General features: G+C 40.9%; 1 protein-coding gene across 1 annotated transcript in view; it reads left to right on the top strand.

Annotated features, from left to right (window-relative positions):
• DGKD (diacylglycerol kinase delta) overlaps nt 1-16520 on the top strand; it is a 97208-nt gene that overhangs the window by 51497 nt on the left and 29191 nt on the right. The window contains exons 6-9 of the mRNA XM_018563950.1: nt 8929-9035; nt 9159-9284; nt 16081-16183; nt 16278-16440. Coding sequence (XP_018419452.1) covers nt 8929-9035; nt 9159-9284; nt 16081-16183; nt 16278-16440 — 499 coding nt within the window. The remainder of the gene's footprint in view (nt 1-8928; nt 9036-9158; nt 9285-16080; nt 16184-16277; nt 16441-16520) is intronic.

Genomic DNA, 16520 nt, shown 5'->3' on the forward strand with positions numbered 1-16520 from the left:
TAGTTCTCCTTAGGGTAACGGGAGGACACAAACTAGCGTCCTCCCGTTACCCTAAGCTCAGTATACCGCGAGCTACAGCTCGCGGTATACTGAGACACCGGAGCGGATCCCGACGTAGATGACGGGATCCGCCCAGCTGCTAGAGGCAGAGCCAGCTGTACCTGCCCCCTCCCCCGTCCCTTCCGCCAGTCAGCGCTGGCAGATCGGAGCGGGGGAGGGGAATCCAGCCCCTCCCCCGTCACGGCAGAGAGCCGTGACAGGATCGAGAGGCGAGCGAACCCGGTATCTCATTGTCACAGGTCGGCTAGAACTATGAGGTGAGTGAAAAGCACTCACCTCATAGTTCTCCTTTAATAAACCCTTATTTAAAGAATATATGAGATTTTAGTGACTGGGTTTAAAGTACTTTAAAGTATATACACTATATTGCCAAAAGTATTGGGACACCCCTCCAAATCATTGGATTCAGGTGTTCCAATCACCTCCATGGCCACAGGTGTATAAAATCAAGCACCTAGACATGCAGACGCTTCTACAAACATTTGTAATAGAATGGGCCGCTCTCAGGAGCTCAGTGATTTCAAGCGTGGTACCGTGATATGTTGCCACCTGTGCAATAACTCCATCCGTGAAATTTCCTTGCTACTAAATATTCCACGGTCACCTGTTAGTGGTATTATAACAAAGTGGAAGCAACTGGGAACAACAGCAACTCAGCCATGAAGTGGTAGGCCACGTAAAATGACAGAGCGGGGTCAGCGCATGCTGAAGCGCAACTGTCTGCAGAGTCAATAGCTACAGACCTCCAAACTTCGTGTGGCCTTCAGATTGGCACAAAAACATTGGTTAGAGAGCTTCATGGAATGGGTTTCCATGGCCGAGCAGCTGCATCCACGCCTTACATCACCAAGTGCAATGCAAAGCTACTCAACAACTACTACTGTCAGCTTACTACAACTTAAAAGCTAATTATTCTGCAGTCCAAGGTAAGAACTTGGAGGACTAAATAGCCTATTTGAGATAATACAGGAAATGTGACTTTCAGCTCAAAAGAAGTATAGCAAAATTATTCCAATGGTCTACTTAACAGACCAAAAGGCAATAATAGTAGTTCATTGTTAAGGTTTCCATTCACTTTAGTTTATATTCCAAGGATTTTAGAACATTTCACTGTGAAGCCTTACCTGCAGTAACACTTGACATGTTCCTTTTAGGTTTTCCTCCTCCCGAGTGCTTAGTGAATGGTTCAGCTGCAATAAACACATGATCAGCCTCAGTGTTGCAGTAACAGTAAAAATTGTTGGTGGACCCAGCTCACTGGCGTCCTATTTTAGTAGGGTTGGTGTTAGAACACAACTAGCTATGACTAAGGCCGAGTAAGGCAGAAATGCGCATATTAGCCACCGGGTCATTAGAGGGCTGGCAGGCTGCCAATTGTTTTGCTCTTTAAAAGAAAAGAGGAAATGAGTTTTGAAGAAGGCCCTCTTCAGTGAATGAGAGACTTCTTCAAAGTGCTTTTATTTCTTGTTCAGAATATGTGAATATGTAAAGTCTGAACACAGGTTCACTTTAAAAGGTAAAGATTTCTTTACCTCCAACTCACCACATGACATCGTATAGAGCAGTGTTTCTCAACCTTTTTTTGTCACGGCATCCCATTCTAAAATGTCATCGATTTTACAATGCAAAAACACACAAACAAGTGGTTTTCACATTGAAGTGCCCTCCTTTCACATCAGAGTTACCCTTTGCATTAGTAGCCCCATTCACATCAGAAGCCCCCCTTTGACATCTGAAGCCCCACTTTCATATTACATCAGGAGCCCCCATCACATCAGTCTTCATTCCCTGCTTCACATCACAGTCCCACAACCACAACGTTTTGAGGCAGCCCTGAGGTACACCACTGTGGCATGGCACCCTGGTTGAGAAAGGCTGGTATAGAGAGCAATGTGAACCCTTGTGGATCTACAAATTCCTGCAATGAGTTTTCCCCTGCTATCAGACTGCCTTAACCCTTAACCCTGCAGCAGGCACTATTGTCAGCAGTCCCTTGCTGGGCTGTATGGGAGTACACAATGGCCCGATGACATAATCCAAGGAAGTGTTGCAGTAATGGTGTAATGACTCTATTTCTGGAGGAATGCAGAACATGATCTTCCTGGGCTTCAAGAAATTTTAACGTGCGGGGATGTGATTAGAAAACTGCTCCTGACTGATTGTATTCCACCCTAAGAAAAGGGCTGCTAGCAGCACCACTTATCTCCCTCTCTGTTCCCCTCACAGTCACATAAACATGAATAAGCTAGCTGGCCTTGTCGATGGTACTGCTGGACAATGCTAAAGGCTCAGGGTGCTCAGACTGTGTATGAACTTTCCTACTTCATCGTTCATTTTAGCAGGGTGCCTTGTCAGTTATGCTATTGAATTTCCTAGTGTTCCAAACGTGAGCTTGTAAGTTCTCCCTTACTTTGGAGGTTTATAGACAAGCCCTTGTTTGTCTTTCCAGTGCCACCATGCACTCTAGGCTTCCATGCCTTTAGCAAATAGCTCCTGCCAATGAATTTGCTCACACCTCCTCCCTCTGTTGTGCTTGTTGTTTTTTTAGCGGACTTCAGTCTGTTTTTTCTCTTAAATTATATTTCATCCCCACGTCTTCTCTTTACAGGTGTTCACTCCCTTTCGCAAACTGATCCTTAGTGCGGAGAATAGGAAGGATATGGAGGAATGGATGGCGGCCCTCAAATCTGCACAGAACCGTGAGCTCTTTGAGGTAGTAACCTTTATACAGCCAGTGACAAAAAAATCTGATCAGGTTGGCAAACATTGGTGTTTCCTGCTTGAAAGAAAATTGCAGGTGATACTGGGTCATTGACCTGGGAGGGGCCAATGCACATGGTATTCATAGTAGATTGGGAGGGGTTGGGGCTCTGCAGGTAAAATGACAGAGCAGTATTTCTCTCTCTTAGGAATTCAGACATGCTACTTTCTATTTATAGGTTATTTGGGGTATAATTGGCGACTAAGCTGTCAGATTTGTTATAATTGCAAGTTATGTAAGATATTTGCAAGTTCATTCTGCACGTTCAACTTTTTTTCTTTTTTTTTTTACTTGTGCAGAAGAGCAATCCGGAAATAGTTTCACCTCTTAAGTTTAGGGTAGTGTTACTTCTCCTGTCATTTGCATAACAATCGCTGATAGGCAGAAGTGCTCTAAGCAGTAGTCAGACCTGCTGTGCCTGTGTGTGCACTCTTCTTTACCTGCATGATCTACAGTTTTATGTTTTTTTATTTTTAATGTTTCCAGTCTGCCCAGTACAGTGTGGACCACTTCTCCGGAATGCACAACTGGTATGCCTGCTCCCATGCTCGACCCACATACTGCAATGTGTGCCGTGAAGCCCTCTCTGGGGTCACCTCCCATGGACTCTCCTGTGAAGGTATGTAAGACGAGACCAACTGAAATCCCATATGTAGGTCTGTGCAAGCTTTAGGCTGGTTTCTGTGTGAAGATAAAAAAAAGATCATGACATGATACAAAAGGGCCCTTTTACATCATGTCATGATTATTTTTTGATGAACAAAGAAAGAAGATTGAGTGCCGCATGCAAGACCTGGACATTTTTTGTTACTATATATAAGGAATTAAGGACGGGTTCCTGTGTTTGACGGCACCTTTTGAGAGATAGCTGGAGTGCGAAGCAACTCATTGATTTATATATACACAATGGTACACGATTTTTAGGGCCAGTTTGGTCAGAAGCTGATTAAAACACAAGCATTTTTTGGAGAAAAATGGAACAACCAAAGGAAACATAAACCTAGCAATAACAAAGTCCGTGCAGATATTATCCCTGGCAGGTATTACACCTGGGACTCTGGTTCTGCAAGGCGAGTGCACCAATCCCCAAGGCCACTATGCTGCCTTTTCTGATTTTGGTCTAACTGTTTCTGCAGTCACAGGATTTTACTGTCATAATGTTGAGTCTGTCCTTCTCATATGACAAACCTGAAGTGAAGTTTGACTTTTGTTGAGTTGAGCATTAAGGTGACAGACAGGTATCAAATAAATACCAAAAACTGTTACATGGACTGTTAAGCACCGTTCAGTTAATTGTAGCTAGCATTAATATATAATTTGTACTGTATCTGTTAGTTTCTTTAATGAGTCATCTATTGCCACAGGGCAGGGCAGGGCTGGGATTCCTCGCTATTTACTAAAGCCTGCTTACCTTACTGAAGATTAAATGTTTACGCTGTCATTATAGTATTGTAATTGAACAGTGGGTTCTGACAACACTGATGCAGTTTACATGACTCTATGCTGGCTGTAGATTAGTTCTATTTGTGGTGGCTCTTATCTTGCAGTAATATAGTAGTGGCAGATAAAAAAAAGTTTTAAAAAGTAAAATAGTAGCAGAAACACATCCAACATACTGAAAAATCTGCCTTATATGAGACCATTAACATTGCATAGCAGAACAGCGGCTCAGTTGTCATTATTCATGTCTTAAGCTGGTACACTGGTAGATTTTGAAACGGAAAAATGTGTTTTTGGAAAAAGATTGACAATCATTTTCGACCCTAGTGGCAAATAAAAGGGAAGGAGCAGGGTGGAAATTTTTTCCAAAACAAACTTCTAACAGTGAATGTGGTTTTTACCCACATTCATTCATTCAAAAATCGAATGTTAAAATCAAACAAACTTTGAACAGCATTCTACAAGTTTCTCATGGCATTTTTGTATGTTCTGACAAGATTTTTCATATGAAAGTTCATTTGAAAATCTACCAGTGTATGGTCAACTTTGCAGTGCTAGGTTCCTGCTGACAAGGGTCATACTTGCATTCGGTTTGCGTGGGTTTCCCATGGATGCTGCAGTTTTTACTGCCATTCAAAAACGTATGTGCAAGTTAACTGACTTCCACACAAATGAGCCCAGCTGCGTGTGGCAGTAGTTATGTGACTGTGTTTGGAAGATGTATTTGCTGCCTCCTCTGAGGAAGAGACTAATGTACACTTCTGTGTGCTGTGAAAGTTCCATGCAGTCTGCCAGTACCTTAAAGCTATGGCTATTAAATACCAGAAAATACAAAATCATTAATTGAACTGCATATGATCACAGCATCTGTTTGGTACGCTGCTTATTTAGAGAATTCTCAGATATCATATCTTGCAAAATTTCAGAAAAAAAAAATCTGCATCAGTATGTCTACAGCTGGTAGATCCTCTGATGCCCAACATGTAGCCCATGGGCCACATGCAACCCTTTGGCACGTACTATGCAGCCCTTTACAGGCCCTAGCAGTCAGTAGTGGGAATATGGAAATAGTGGGAATATTCATAGCAAAAGAAGCTGTGATATCAGTAATCTCCAGCAGTCCCATGTAGCAAGTGCCTAGTTTCTAAATGTCTCCTGCAATGTGTTTTCAATCTCCAACCACACCTGTTGGGTGTCTACTGTCTCTTCTAATATGTTTAAAGCCTGACACTCTTCGGTTATATACTGAATATTATATATGGCCTTTTGGAGAGGTTAGGGTCACAGTTGAGGCCCCCTATACCTCATAAATTCACAACCACTGCTTTAATCAGTGAGTTCTACAAATTTTACCGACAAACATGTAAAAGATTGACAAATCTAAAACATTTTCATTATTTATTTTGATTCTTCTATTTCTTACTTTGAAACAATTGATGCAAACCTCATTTAAAATGGACACATGATCCAACTGTACAGATGCTTCTATAACTGCGGTGTAAAATCTTGTCATGTCTGACAGTTATTAACCCCTTCATGACTGAGGCCTTTTTTTCATTTTTTGTACCCATGTTATATACATGAAAAGCCAAAAGCACATACAAAGACGTGGCTGGGCCTACCCTTTTCTGTGTTTCAGCGCACCCCCAAATCCTCTGAACCCTGGACGCTATGCAGGTGTTAACTTTAAGCTCCTGAGTTTAAAGATGTAAACCACTTCTCTTATATAATACCCTGGTTTAGGTGCTCCTTGTGCATTGGGGGAGATTATTACAAATATAGAATTATCTGGATATGGCTCTTGCTTACAAATGTAATGTAAGAAATAAAAAAATACAGAATTCTAATAGATAAAAAAAAAGCTGCTGCGGGGCGATGGTAACCTTAAATTTATGCCCAAAATAAAGGTGTTTTTGTCTCCTCAGTGGACTGAAGGTAAAAAAGTATTTTAGAGGGAATCAGTCAGGATAGAATTAGGGGTGCTGCCTTATATTACTTGTTTTTTAGGGTGCAGATTTCGGTAGTATCCCTGTTTTGAATGCAGTGTCATCCAAAAGGCCCAAAGATTATGGGCATCTAATATTGCGTTTTGGCTTTGTCCCTTGCACACAGAGCAGTTTCTCCAGATTCTCTGAATCTTGTGACGATATTATGTACTGTAGATGAAGATATATTTAAAGTCTTTGCAATTTTACGTTGAGGAACATTATTCTGAGATTGTTTGACAATTTTTAGACGCAGCTTTTTTTATACCTAATCATGTTACTGACCTGTTGCCAATCCACCTAATTAGTTGTAAAATGTTCTTCCAGCTCTTCCATGTTAGTACCACTTACTTTGCCAGCTTTTTGCTGCACTGTCCCAACTTTTTTGAGATGTGTTGCTGCCATCAATTTCAAAAGTACCATATTTCATTCTTAAATTGGTACATTTTCTCAGTTTAAACATTTGATATGTTTTTTTCTCTTGTGAATAAAATCTGGGTTTATGGGATTTGCAAATCATTACATTTTGTTTTTATGTAGATTTTACACAACATCACAACTTTTTGGGAATTGGGGTTGTAAATTTGGGTTAGTGCCAGAATGTCCAGTCATCTCCTGGATCCTGGAAAATGTATAGGTCCCTTAATGGGGATCTCGGCATAAATACAAATGTAGACCAGTTATATTATAACAGCAAATTATCTTCCTCTGGCATACAGGTTTTCATTTTGCTATCCTGCTACTGAGTAAAGTTTTTGTCTGACTTCTTCTTTGAATACAGTGAAGTGCCATTGTAGCACTCTTCATTGTCTAGTATTTTTTTTTTTTTTTTTATATTGGGAGTCATTAAAGTGAATTCCAGTATTCGAATGTCAGATTGCAGTCACTGCAGAGAGGATCACATTTGCCATAAAGGACTGCACACTTGAAGTCAGTGACATGGTGTGACCTGGCTTCCTACTCTGTGGGCTATAGAGTAGTACAGGCCGCCTTTAAGGTTTCCATATAGTGGCTGTATCTCAGCAAGCACCACATATGTCTGGTCCCTGTCCAGTCGTTTTTTGCTTTTTGGGACAACCACTATGATGAAACAAGTGCTGTGAAAGTGACCCTGTTTTTCCAGGCAAATAATTCTTCCAACCCACTGAAAGTGACACATAAATGCTGTTATACTTTTTTTTTTGCGTTTCCCAGATTATACATGCACAGAGCAATCAATACAGAACAACTACTGCTCTGATTTGTATTATTCATAATTTACCTGATTCTGAAGCTTTTAATAGGCAGCGCCAAAAATATGAGTCAAAGCAAACAGGTTTAGTACAGTTGTGTGTCATCTAACCTTTGCATGGAGAAAAACCTTTAGCAACACATATTCTTAGGGAACTGGTTGATCTAAACATTTATTTCCATCTCAGTGTTATAATGAAGTCTATGGAAAGAGCAGGCTGGAGATGCAATCTACAGAGCTTTCCTATGGCTGACAGAATAACAGTTTATTATAGGGATGCACAGATACCAGTGCCAATACTTGGCATTTTCACGAGAACTACCAGCGTTGTAGCTGCGACTGGGCCCTGGCGCTCCACCACTGTCCTGAAATCATTAGTCTGTATTATTTTATAAAAACTGTCACATGACAATAAACAAAAATGTATGGTAATTGGTATCTGTGAGAACAAGTATCGGTACTTGTACTTGGTCTGGAAAAAGGGTATTAGTGCATCCCTAATATATATATAAAAAACAAATCATACATTAAAACAGGGATGCATAAATCCCGGCAGCCCCGTAGCCAATGCTCCTTAAAAATGACAGCTGCCTCTGACAGCTGACTTTTGAGTTATTCTCTAGTCCAGTAGCTGTAAAAGTATCTGTACTTGTACCAAGTACGGTACTTGGCTTATTGTTCTAAAACCGTCTTACAAGAAAACACATAAATACATTGCCTTTTCTTTTATCTCTTCACATCAGGTTTTCTCTTTTCCTGTGTAAATATCTGATAAAAATGCGTTGTTTCAGTTTTTAGGGTTTTTTTTTTGTATTTTAAAATGCATAATACAGTGTGCAGATAAAATGATGCTGATTGGGGAAATTCTAGTGTCTAAGGTTATATTTGATTATCAGAAAAATCTTTCACTTCTAGAGAACAGTGGGACTATATTGTGTAATGAACAGAATAGGAAAAACATTCCAAGTGTGATCTGAGGATGAAGGCACTCTGATTTTGATGTTATTTTAGTAAATGTTAGGCAGCACTTGCACATTTGACAATGTTCTTGTCAAACGTATAAATTGCAGTATTTTAGAGTGCACGAACGTCATTTTACACCCGGTGTGAAGCAGTGAGAGGCAACTGACTGAGTCAAATGTCTTGTCATGAGCAGACAGTGTTTTCATCAAGTCTGATGATGTTTTAAGCCAGAAGTGGACAAATTAATATGGAATCCAGGAGCCAGCAGGATTGTTTTTAGGAGATCGGTCCATTTACAACAACTAGACAAAACCTCAAAAACTAGTCACCAGCTGTCATTTTTAAGGAGCATTGACTACCTGGCTCGTGGGATTTGTTCAGCCCTGCTTTAGCAGACATTTTGTGGGTTGTTTATGATTATTTTCATTTTATTGCAAAATCTGGCTTTGTGAAATCTGATTTTCTTTATCTTCTTTCACTCTATGCAGTGTGCAAGTTTAAGTCTCATAAGCGGTGTGCCGTGAGGGCTACAAACAACTGCAAATGGACTACCTTGGCCTCTATTGGAAAAGACATCATAGAGGATGAGGATGGGGTTAGTATGCTTTGAAGGCAGCATCAGTTTGCCGGACTTGTTTTTCTCATGGCACATTGAGATTTGTACTTTGTTATACAGCCTGTATTAAAGAAAGCATGTTATTGTGTTTGGCCTCTACAGGTATCAATGCCACACCAGTGGTTAGAGGGGAACCTGACTGTTAGTGCCAAGTGCACGGTATGTGAGAAGACTTGTGGCAGTGTGCTGCGCCTACAAGACTGGCAATGTCTATGGTGCAAAGCAACGGTAAGGCACCTACTAGAACGTTCCTTCTCAGCCTTTTTGTCCCAAATAAACCCTTTACATAATTTTCAGTTCTTAGGGAACCCCTGATTAAAATTGTATCTACAGCTCATGGCAAGTTATCAGTGTCAGATATAATAATAATAAAAATGGCATTCCTAGAGTAATTAACACTCATGTTTGAAAATTATTTAACACTAACAATTTAGATTAAAAATATTATCACAAAATATTTATCAAAAGTAATAATAATGACCAGACAGCAGTGGTCACTGGAGAAGTTCCTCTTTACATTGGTGGTCACTGAGAAGAATGCCATCCTTACAGGCAGCTAAAAAGATCAGAGTAACATGCTACCCAATCTGTGATGGGATGTTGTCCCTGGAACTACGCAGGTACTGTCAGATAAGAAGTCAGTTTACCACTGCTCAGGGAATCCTGAGCAACCCATGGAGAAACTCTAGTTGTGAATGGCTGATCTAGACTATGTAAGAATTTTGTTTGATTGGGATGAGTAAGCTTTGTTTTGGTTCATCTGTTGGGATTTAAAATGTGGCCACCCTTTTGTATTGTTGTTATTTACATTTCAAAATACTAGTTAAAATATTTCCGATTAAAAAGGAGTGTCCATATTTCTAGGCAGCTCTGTGTTCTTCATAAATGTTTTTGCTGATTCACTTTAAAACTCCTTTAATGTGTGCTGAATGAAATATAACTTTGTTACAGTCGTAGGGATTTTTTTTTTTTTAATAGTTGTTTGACCCTTGGCATAACCCCGTTCCTTGAGAACCAGATTACCTACAATATATTTTTTTGGGGTCTTTACCAGAGACCTTGTCAGTACTATTGGCCTTCCTTAACTTTGCCCAGAATCCAGGTGCTGCCATAGGGAATATTGGCCTTTTGCATTGCTTGCCACCTACACAAGTTTAGGAATATGCTTGTATATGCTAAAACTCATGCTCTGGAGTATGCTGGTTTCAAGGCTTGTTTACACTGTCCAGCCCTAGAGAGGTGAGGGTTTAGAACCGCCTGGGTTGTTAGCTGTCTTTGTCCGTCTTAAAGGAGAACTATGAGGCGAGTGAAAATGACTCAGCCTCATAGTTCTAGCCGACCTGTGACAATGAAACTGTCACAGGTCGGCTCAATAGATCGGAAAGTGAGCGAACACATACCGTCGCTCGCTCACTTCTTGATCTATCCCTGCAGTGAGCCGTGACTGTCACTCACGGGTCCCTGCAGGGATTCTCCCCTCCCCAGTCCAATCCTCCAGCGCTGACTGGCGGAACGGACGGGGCAGGGGGCGGGTACAGCTGGCTCTGCCTCTAGATAGGCCACAGCTGGGTGGATCTCGACAGTAAAGTTGGGATCCGTCAATCCCTCAGCTGGGTGGATCTCGACAGTAAAGTTGGGATCCGTCCCGGCTGCGGCGTTTCAGTATACCGCGAGCTGTAGCTCTGGGTGACGGGAGGATGCTAGTTTGTGTCCTCCCGTTACCCTTAGGAGAACTATGGGTAAACACCCTAACCCCATAGTTCTCCTTTAAGCTGGCCATACACTGTACTATTTTTTCGTTCAGCCTTTCCGGCTGAATCGCAGATTCCTCCATCAACACTAAGCAGAGTGGATAGAGGAATCTCCCGCCGTTTCCATTGTATTCTGACAGCGGCCGCTGGCCACTGGTTGGCAGCAAACAACGTCTGTCCGAAAATTTTTAAGCCAGCTCCTTCAGTCTTTTGATCGAGGGATGCCGGGCAGAAGGCTATCTACAGGGACACCCACTGTGCAAATTTTGTCCAGCTCATTAAGAACTGGCCAAAATTTGCATAGTGCATGGCCAGCTTTAGAATTATTTGCTCTGTTGCAGAATAAGTAGATATCAGCACACACATTCCAAAAAGCAGCTTTTTTTTATTGAGCCATGAAAAATCAATTACACAGGAGATGAACCAATACCCATACATTTTTCTAGGATCCATGAGAAGACTGGACATACTGGCACCAACCCAAATGTAAACATTATTTTCTGGGTGGACTTAAGCACATAATCCAACAAACGAGGCCCTATGACAACTTTGTCAGGAACGATCCAGCCATTAAACAAATTTTTTTACAAATGATATTCACATCCAATGTACAGAGCATGTCAAATTGTCATTGAGGTGCTTCAATTAAGGTTAGCTCCTCTTGGTTTAACGCTAGACTATGGGAGCTGTCATTGCTGTCTTGTGTGAAGGTGCAGGACCTGATGGGTGTCACATCTTTATCCTTCCTTCACCACTTACTGAGTTACTAATGTGGAACAAGCATGTGCATATGCATACGCCTGCTATGGCGCAGTGACATAGTAAGTAGTGAAGAAAGGATTCAGAATGCCAACCCTGTAATCTGCACCTTCCCACTATAATAAATCCTATCCTGACAGTCTACAGTCACTTGCATTTTAGCTCTTCAAAGCCCATATGGGTTGTGCCTTGCTTTAAAGGGGTACTCCATTCTACTTTTAACTGAAAATGTATGCGTAAAGGAGCCCTTGGCCCATAGTATTAGCCCCTGTTTCCCTTGTAGTCCTGTTTTCTAAGGGACTGGAGACAAATTTTCACTCTCTTTTATTGCTGCAGGCACAGAGTATTATTGCAGCTAACCCATTCAGATATATTGATGGTTTATAGTCACCATTGAGTGTGACTAGACAATTTAGTCAATAGGACAGGCTAAGGGAGGTTACTGAAGGTGAATACCACTTGAAGGTATTCATGTACACTGGGCCAAAAGCTATGCTTTAACCCATAACAAACAGTGTGGGGAAAAAAAAGTGATGGACAGCATCTCCACTTTTACTGTAGTTTCCTTGTCTCAACATTCATTAATCTATTTCAGTGTTTGTAACAGTTGACCGTTCTTTGTTTACAGCAGAGAATTGATTTGCTAAATAAAATACAGAATGTTCTGAGCTGGTAATTGCATCACGGATAAACTTTCCTAAACCTGATGGAGTAATATATTTTATCATATATACAGATGTGAGGAGGTTTCCTTCCTGTGTCATTGCAGCCTTTTAGTTGTGGCATCACTTGCCAATTCTTAGTAATGCCTTCTTCCTGTCTTGCCACCAATAGACCTTCTACATACAAGTGCCTAAAGGGAGAAGTCCCTGCAGCTCAATGTGCAGAGTTGCATCAGGCCTCATGGCTCAGTATATGCAGTCATTCGGCAAACTGACTGCATCCATTTTTCTAAAAGGTTATTCTGAACAGTTCCTCTGTGTGACGTGTAAAGAGGGGCTGTTTGGAATAACCCTATTTATTAAGTTACTAAGGTACTAAGTTTATTTAAGTTACTAAGTTTGTTTGATGCCATACAAAGTTGGTTCATTTACACAAGCAAAATGTGAATAATGGCACCTATCAATTATGAAATAACACATTGCATAATGTAACCATGTCTGACTTGAAACTTTACTAACAGTAAAATGTAAAGTCTAAACATACTTCTCCATAGTAGTAATATCTGATTCAAACACAAACAGATTAGACTGTAAAAGGACCTCATCAACCGTTGTTGACAGATTACATAGCTCCAGGCTTTTCAATAGTCTTCTTTCTTTGTACTGACAGGTACACAGAGTAAAGATAAAGGCTTAAAGAGATCATTGATCTCTGTGGAGACCTAGAGTGATTGCACACAAGCACTTCAACAGTAAATGAAAAGATTACCTGTACTGTTACCATTGCTCTGTGCTTGTGTGCACATTACTGGTGTTGCTCTGCAATCTGCCTCCTAGCTCCTGTCCATTGCTCACCTATAGCTTGAATTACACCAGTAGAAGTCGAGAGAATGCAGTTAACAAATCATAGAGTTGGCAACACTGAAGCATCACCACAGTACTGCTAAATGGGCATATGTACAGTTCTTAGTATTTATATAAAAAAAACACATGCTGCACCATTTACAATACTAAACGCAAGTTAATTCTTAAAAATACATTCATGTACCTAAACTATTAACAAAAATGTAGATGGAGGGTGGCTACTTTTTTCCCCATGTCCCTGTGTGTGTTGTAAAGTAGTCACCGCTCCCTTGATGGACTACAATCTCAATACAAATTAGTAAACTAAATGTGAGATTGTAGTCCATCACAGGAGTGAGCTTGGAGCGGTGGCTATTTTACAACACACACAGGAACCATGGGGAACAAAAGTAGCCCCCCTCCAGAAGGAAGGACAGTGTCAGCACCAATTCCGCGATGATTGGAGGATCTACAGCCGAGTGATACCCAAATAAGAAATATATTTATGATAATAGTTAAGGTACTTGAATGCATTTTTAAGATTGAACTCCTGAGTATAGAGTCACTTTAACTATAACGCTTTTACAAAAGTACACAGAATTCAGTATTTATTATCGGTATTTATATAGCGCCAACAATTTTACGCAGCGCTTTACACAGTGGACATTCACATCAGCCCCTGCCCTCAAGGAGCTTACAATCTAAGGTCCCTATCTCGCATACATACAGGGCCAATTTAGACAGGAACAAATTAACCTACCAGCATGTCTTTGGAGTTTGGGAGGACACCAGAGTACCCCCACGCAAGCACAGAGAGAACATGCAAACTCTTTGCAGATAATGACCTGGCCGGGATTTGAACCACAGATCCCCAGTGCTGCAAGGCAGAAACGCTAACCACTACGCCACTGTGCTGCCCAAGCTTGCTATAGTACACTTTTCTAGCTCAGCGGGGCTGACTGAGAGAAATTGATCGATTCCTGCATCCACACTAAACGGCATGGATGAAGGAATCTGCTCTGCCGGATATTGCATTCATCAGGACCCACAGCAGCTGAATGTCTGAACAGTTACCGCATCCGATTGTATGCAGTCACTGTTCAGCTGACCATTTCTACCTGACTCCTTCCACAAAAGTTGATTGAAAAATCAAATTTGTCAAACCAGCGCCAACCACAGCTGGAGTTTCAACCTGTCAAGCAGGAATTGGCCAAAATTTGAGCCGTGTATGGCCAGCTATAGTTGTAGGTGATTGTAAACAGAAACATTCTCCTAGATGCTGCAAAATGAGAGGATCCTTTGTGAAACATACTGTACACATTCTGTGGAGTTTTCTCTCCTATAAACCCTGCAGTACTGAGTCAGCAGTATCATAGGCCATGTGGATGGTTGGCATTCATCCTGCTAATGACATATGAAATAGAAGTGCTGAGGGAAGTGTGTTGAGTAAATTTAAATTTTTATAATTATCAGTTTGCAAAATATGACATTGTTAAAACAGGATGTTAAGTAATTGACAGCTCTTCTTGTTCTCAAGCTGAGAAAATTGAATTGCCAGTATTACATGAACATCCTTCTTATTGTGTGACAATGTGTCCGCATGCAAGAGAGGAACTGAGAAACTGTTCAGGCAAACAGTGTATAAAGGACATCATTGTGAAATAAGGGAATGTGTGCGATCTCAAGGGGTGATGAGAACAAAAGCTACAGTTACTGTGTTATCTGTCACCAGGTCCGCAGATAACATTTCTTCCATGGTCATTTTAGTTGGCGATTTCTACTTAACAGTTTTAGATAACTTCCTGCATCATCAGTTTTTATTTTTGTCATTAGAGGGTGGCAGAAATCTTAGGAGTTTTGTCAGAGTTCTCCCAGTGTGTTGGAAGATTGAGTAGACCCAGGGAAGGGGAATACGTCTTGTAGACCACTCCTGATTTTATAAGTGGAGGTTGTTTTTTTAGAGAGAAGCTCTGGACGTTCTAGCGCAATGCTTTCTTTAGCTGGCCATACACTGCTTGAATTCTGACCCAGTCCTGCTGACTCGGCTTAAATTCGAGCAGTGTGGCCCCATCGGCAGCACTCCATTTCGACAGAAGTCTATTTTTCAAAAGTGTTTTGTCTGGCAAACTAGTGCAGAAATTGTCAGCTAAACAGTGATCAGTTCTCAGTATTCTGAAAGTGGTATACCCATAGAGGCCCAGTGAGGGGATTCTAGAGTTTCTTTCTTGTTGGGCACACAGGGATGAAGGAAGATAAACTAGAAGTGTATATCCAGCCTAAAGCCAGCTATACACGTTTCTGTTTCTTTTTTGTTCAACTTGCGGGCTGAACGGAAAAAATAGAACAGATTCCTCCATCAACACTTATAAGCATTGATGGATAAATCACCCACTGTCAGAATACCCGAACGGAGCTAGCAATTGTTTGGCTGCTAGCTCCATTCAACTGAGAATTTTCCAATGTGCTCCATGTGCACATTACAAAAGTGATTTCTATGGTATTTTGTATGTAAAAAGTCAGTTCACATCGTTTTTACTCCTAAAAATGCCACTACCTTCTGGCTGCTGACAGTGACTTTCTGTGAAGTGTCTATTGTAGTTACCAGAACAAGGAGCCATTGATGGTGGAGATAAAACAACTAAAATACAGATTGATCTGATATAGAAACTCTCAACCAGCCAGACAACCCTCTACTACCTTTGCTACAACTAGTATGTGCTATTCAATGGAGAAAAGGCACTTCCCTACTATTGTAGCACAGACAGAAGAAGCAACACAGAAGGGACTTTATAGCCTTGGTGTTTAAATACTGACATTGCACTTTCAGTTACATAAAAGTACACCTAACTCTGCATAATGGTTTAGGTTTTCAATAATAGACTGTTTTGGACATGTTCCAGAATTGGTTCTGTTTTTTTGTCAATAGTAGAAGTTGCACCTTTTGGTTTTTCTTTTTTAAATCCTTCCACGTTTTGTCTCTTACTACATATAATTGTAATTTTTTTTCAGGTACATACATCCTGCAAGGAGCTTCTTCCTAAAAAATGTCCACTTGGACAGTGTAAAGTGTCCGTAATCCCCCCAACGGCCCTCAACAGCATAGACTCAGATGGTGAGTGGTGGTACCATGTGTAACCACAGAAAAGGAGAAAAAAGTCTGTACAATATATGATGGATCATTGATTTTCCTGTTTTGTCTATTTCAGGGTTCTGGAAAGCCACCTGTCCCCCATCGTGCACAAGCCCTTTGCTTGTGTTTGTCAATTCAAAGAGTGGAGACAACCAAGGTGTAAAGTTCTTAAGACGCTTCAAGCAGCTGTTGAATCCAGCTCAGGTTTTTGATCTAATGAATGGCGGACCCCATCTTGGGTAAGATTTTTAATGTGCCTAATTAAAAAAGCTGCGAGTAATAGATTTTGATGGTCTGTGCACAACCTGTGGTCCTTGGA

This window comes from Nanorana parkeri, unplaced genomic scaffold (genome assembly GCF_000935625.1).
Source record: "Nanorana parkeri isolate BGI_ZX_2015 unplaced genomic scaffold, ASM93562v1 scaffold712, whole genome shotgun sequence".
Taxonomy (NCBI): Eukaryota; Metazoa; Chordata; class Amphibia; order Anura; family Dicroglossidae; genus Nanorana; species Nanorana parkeri.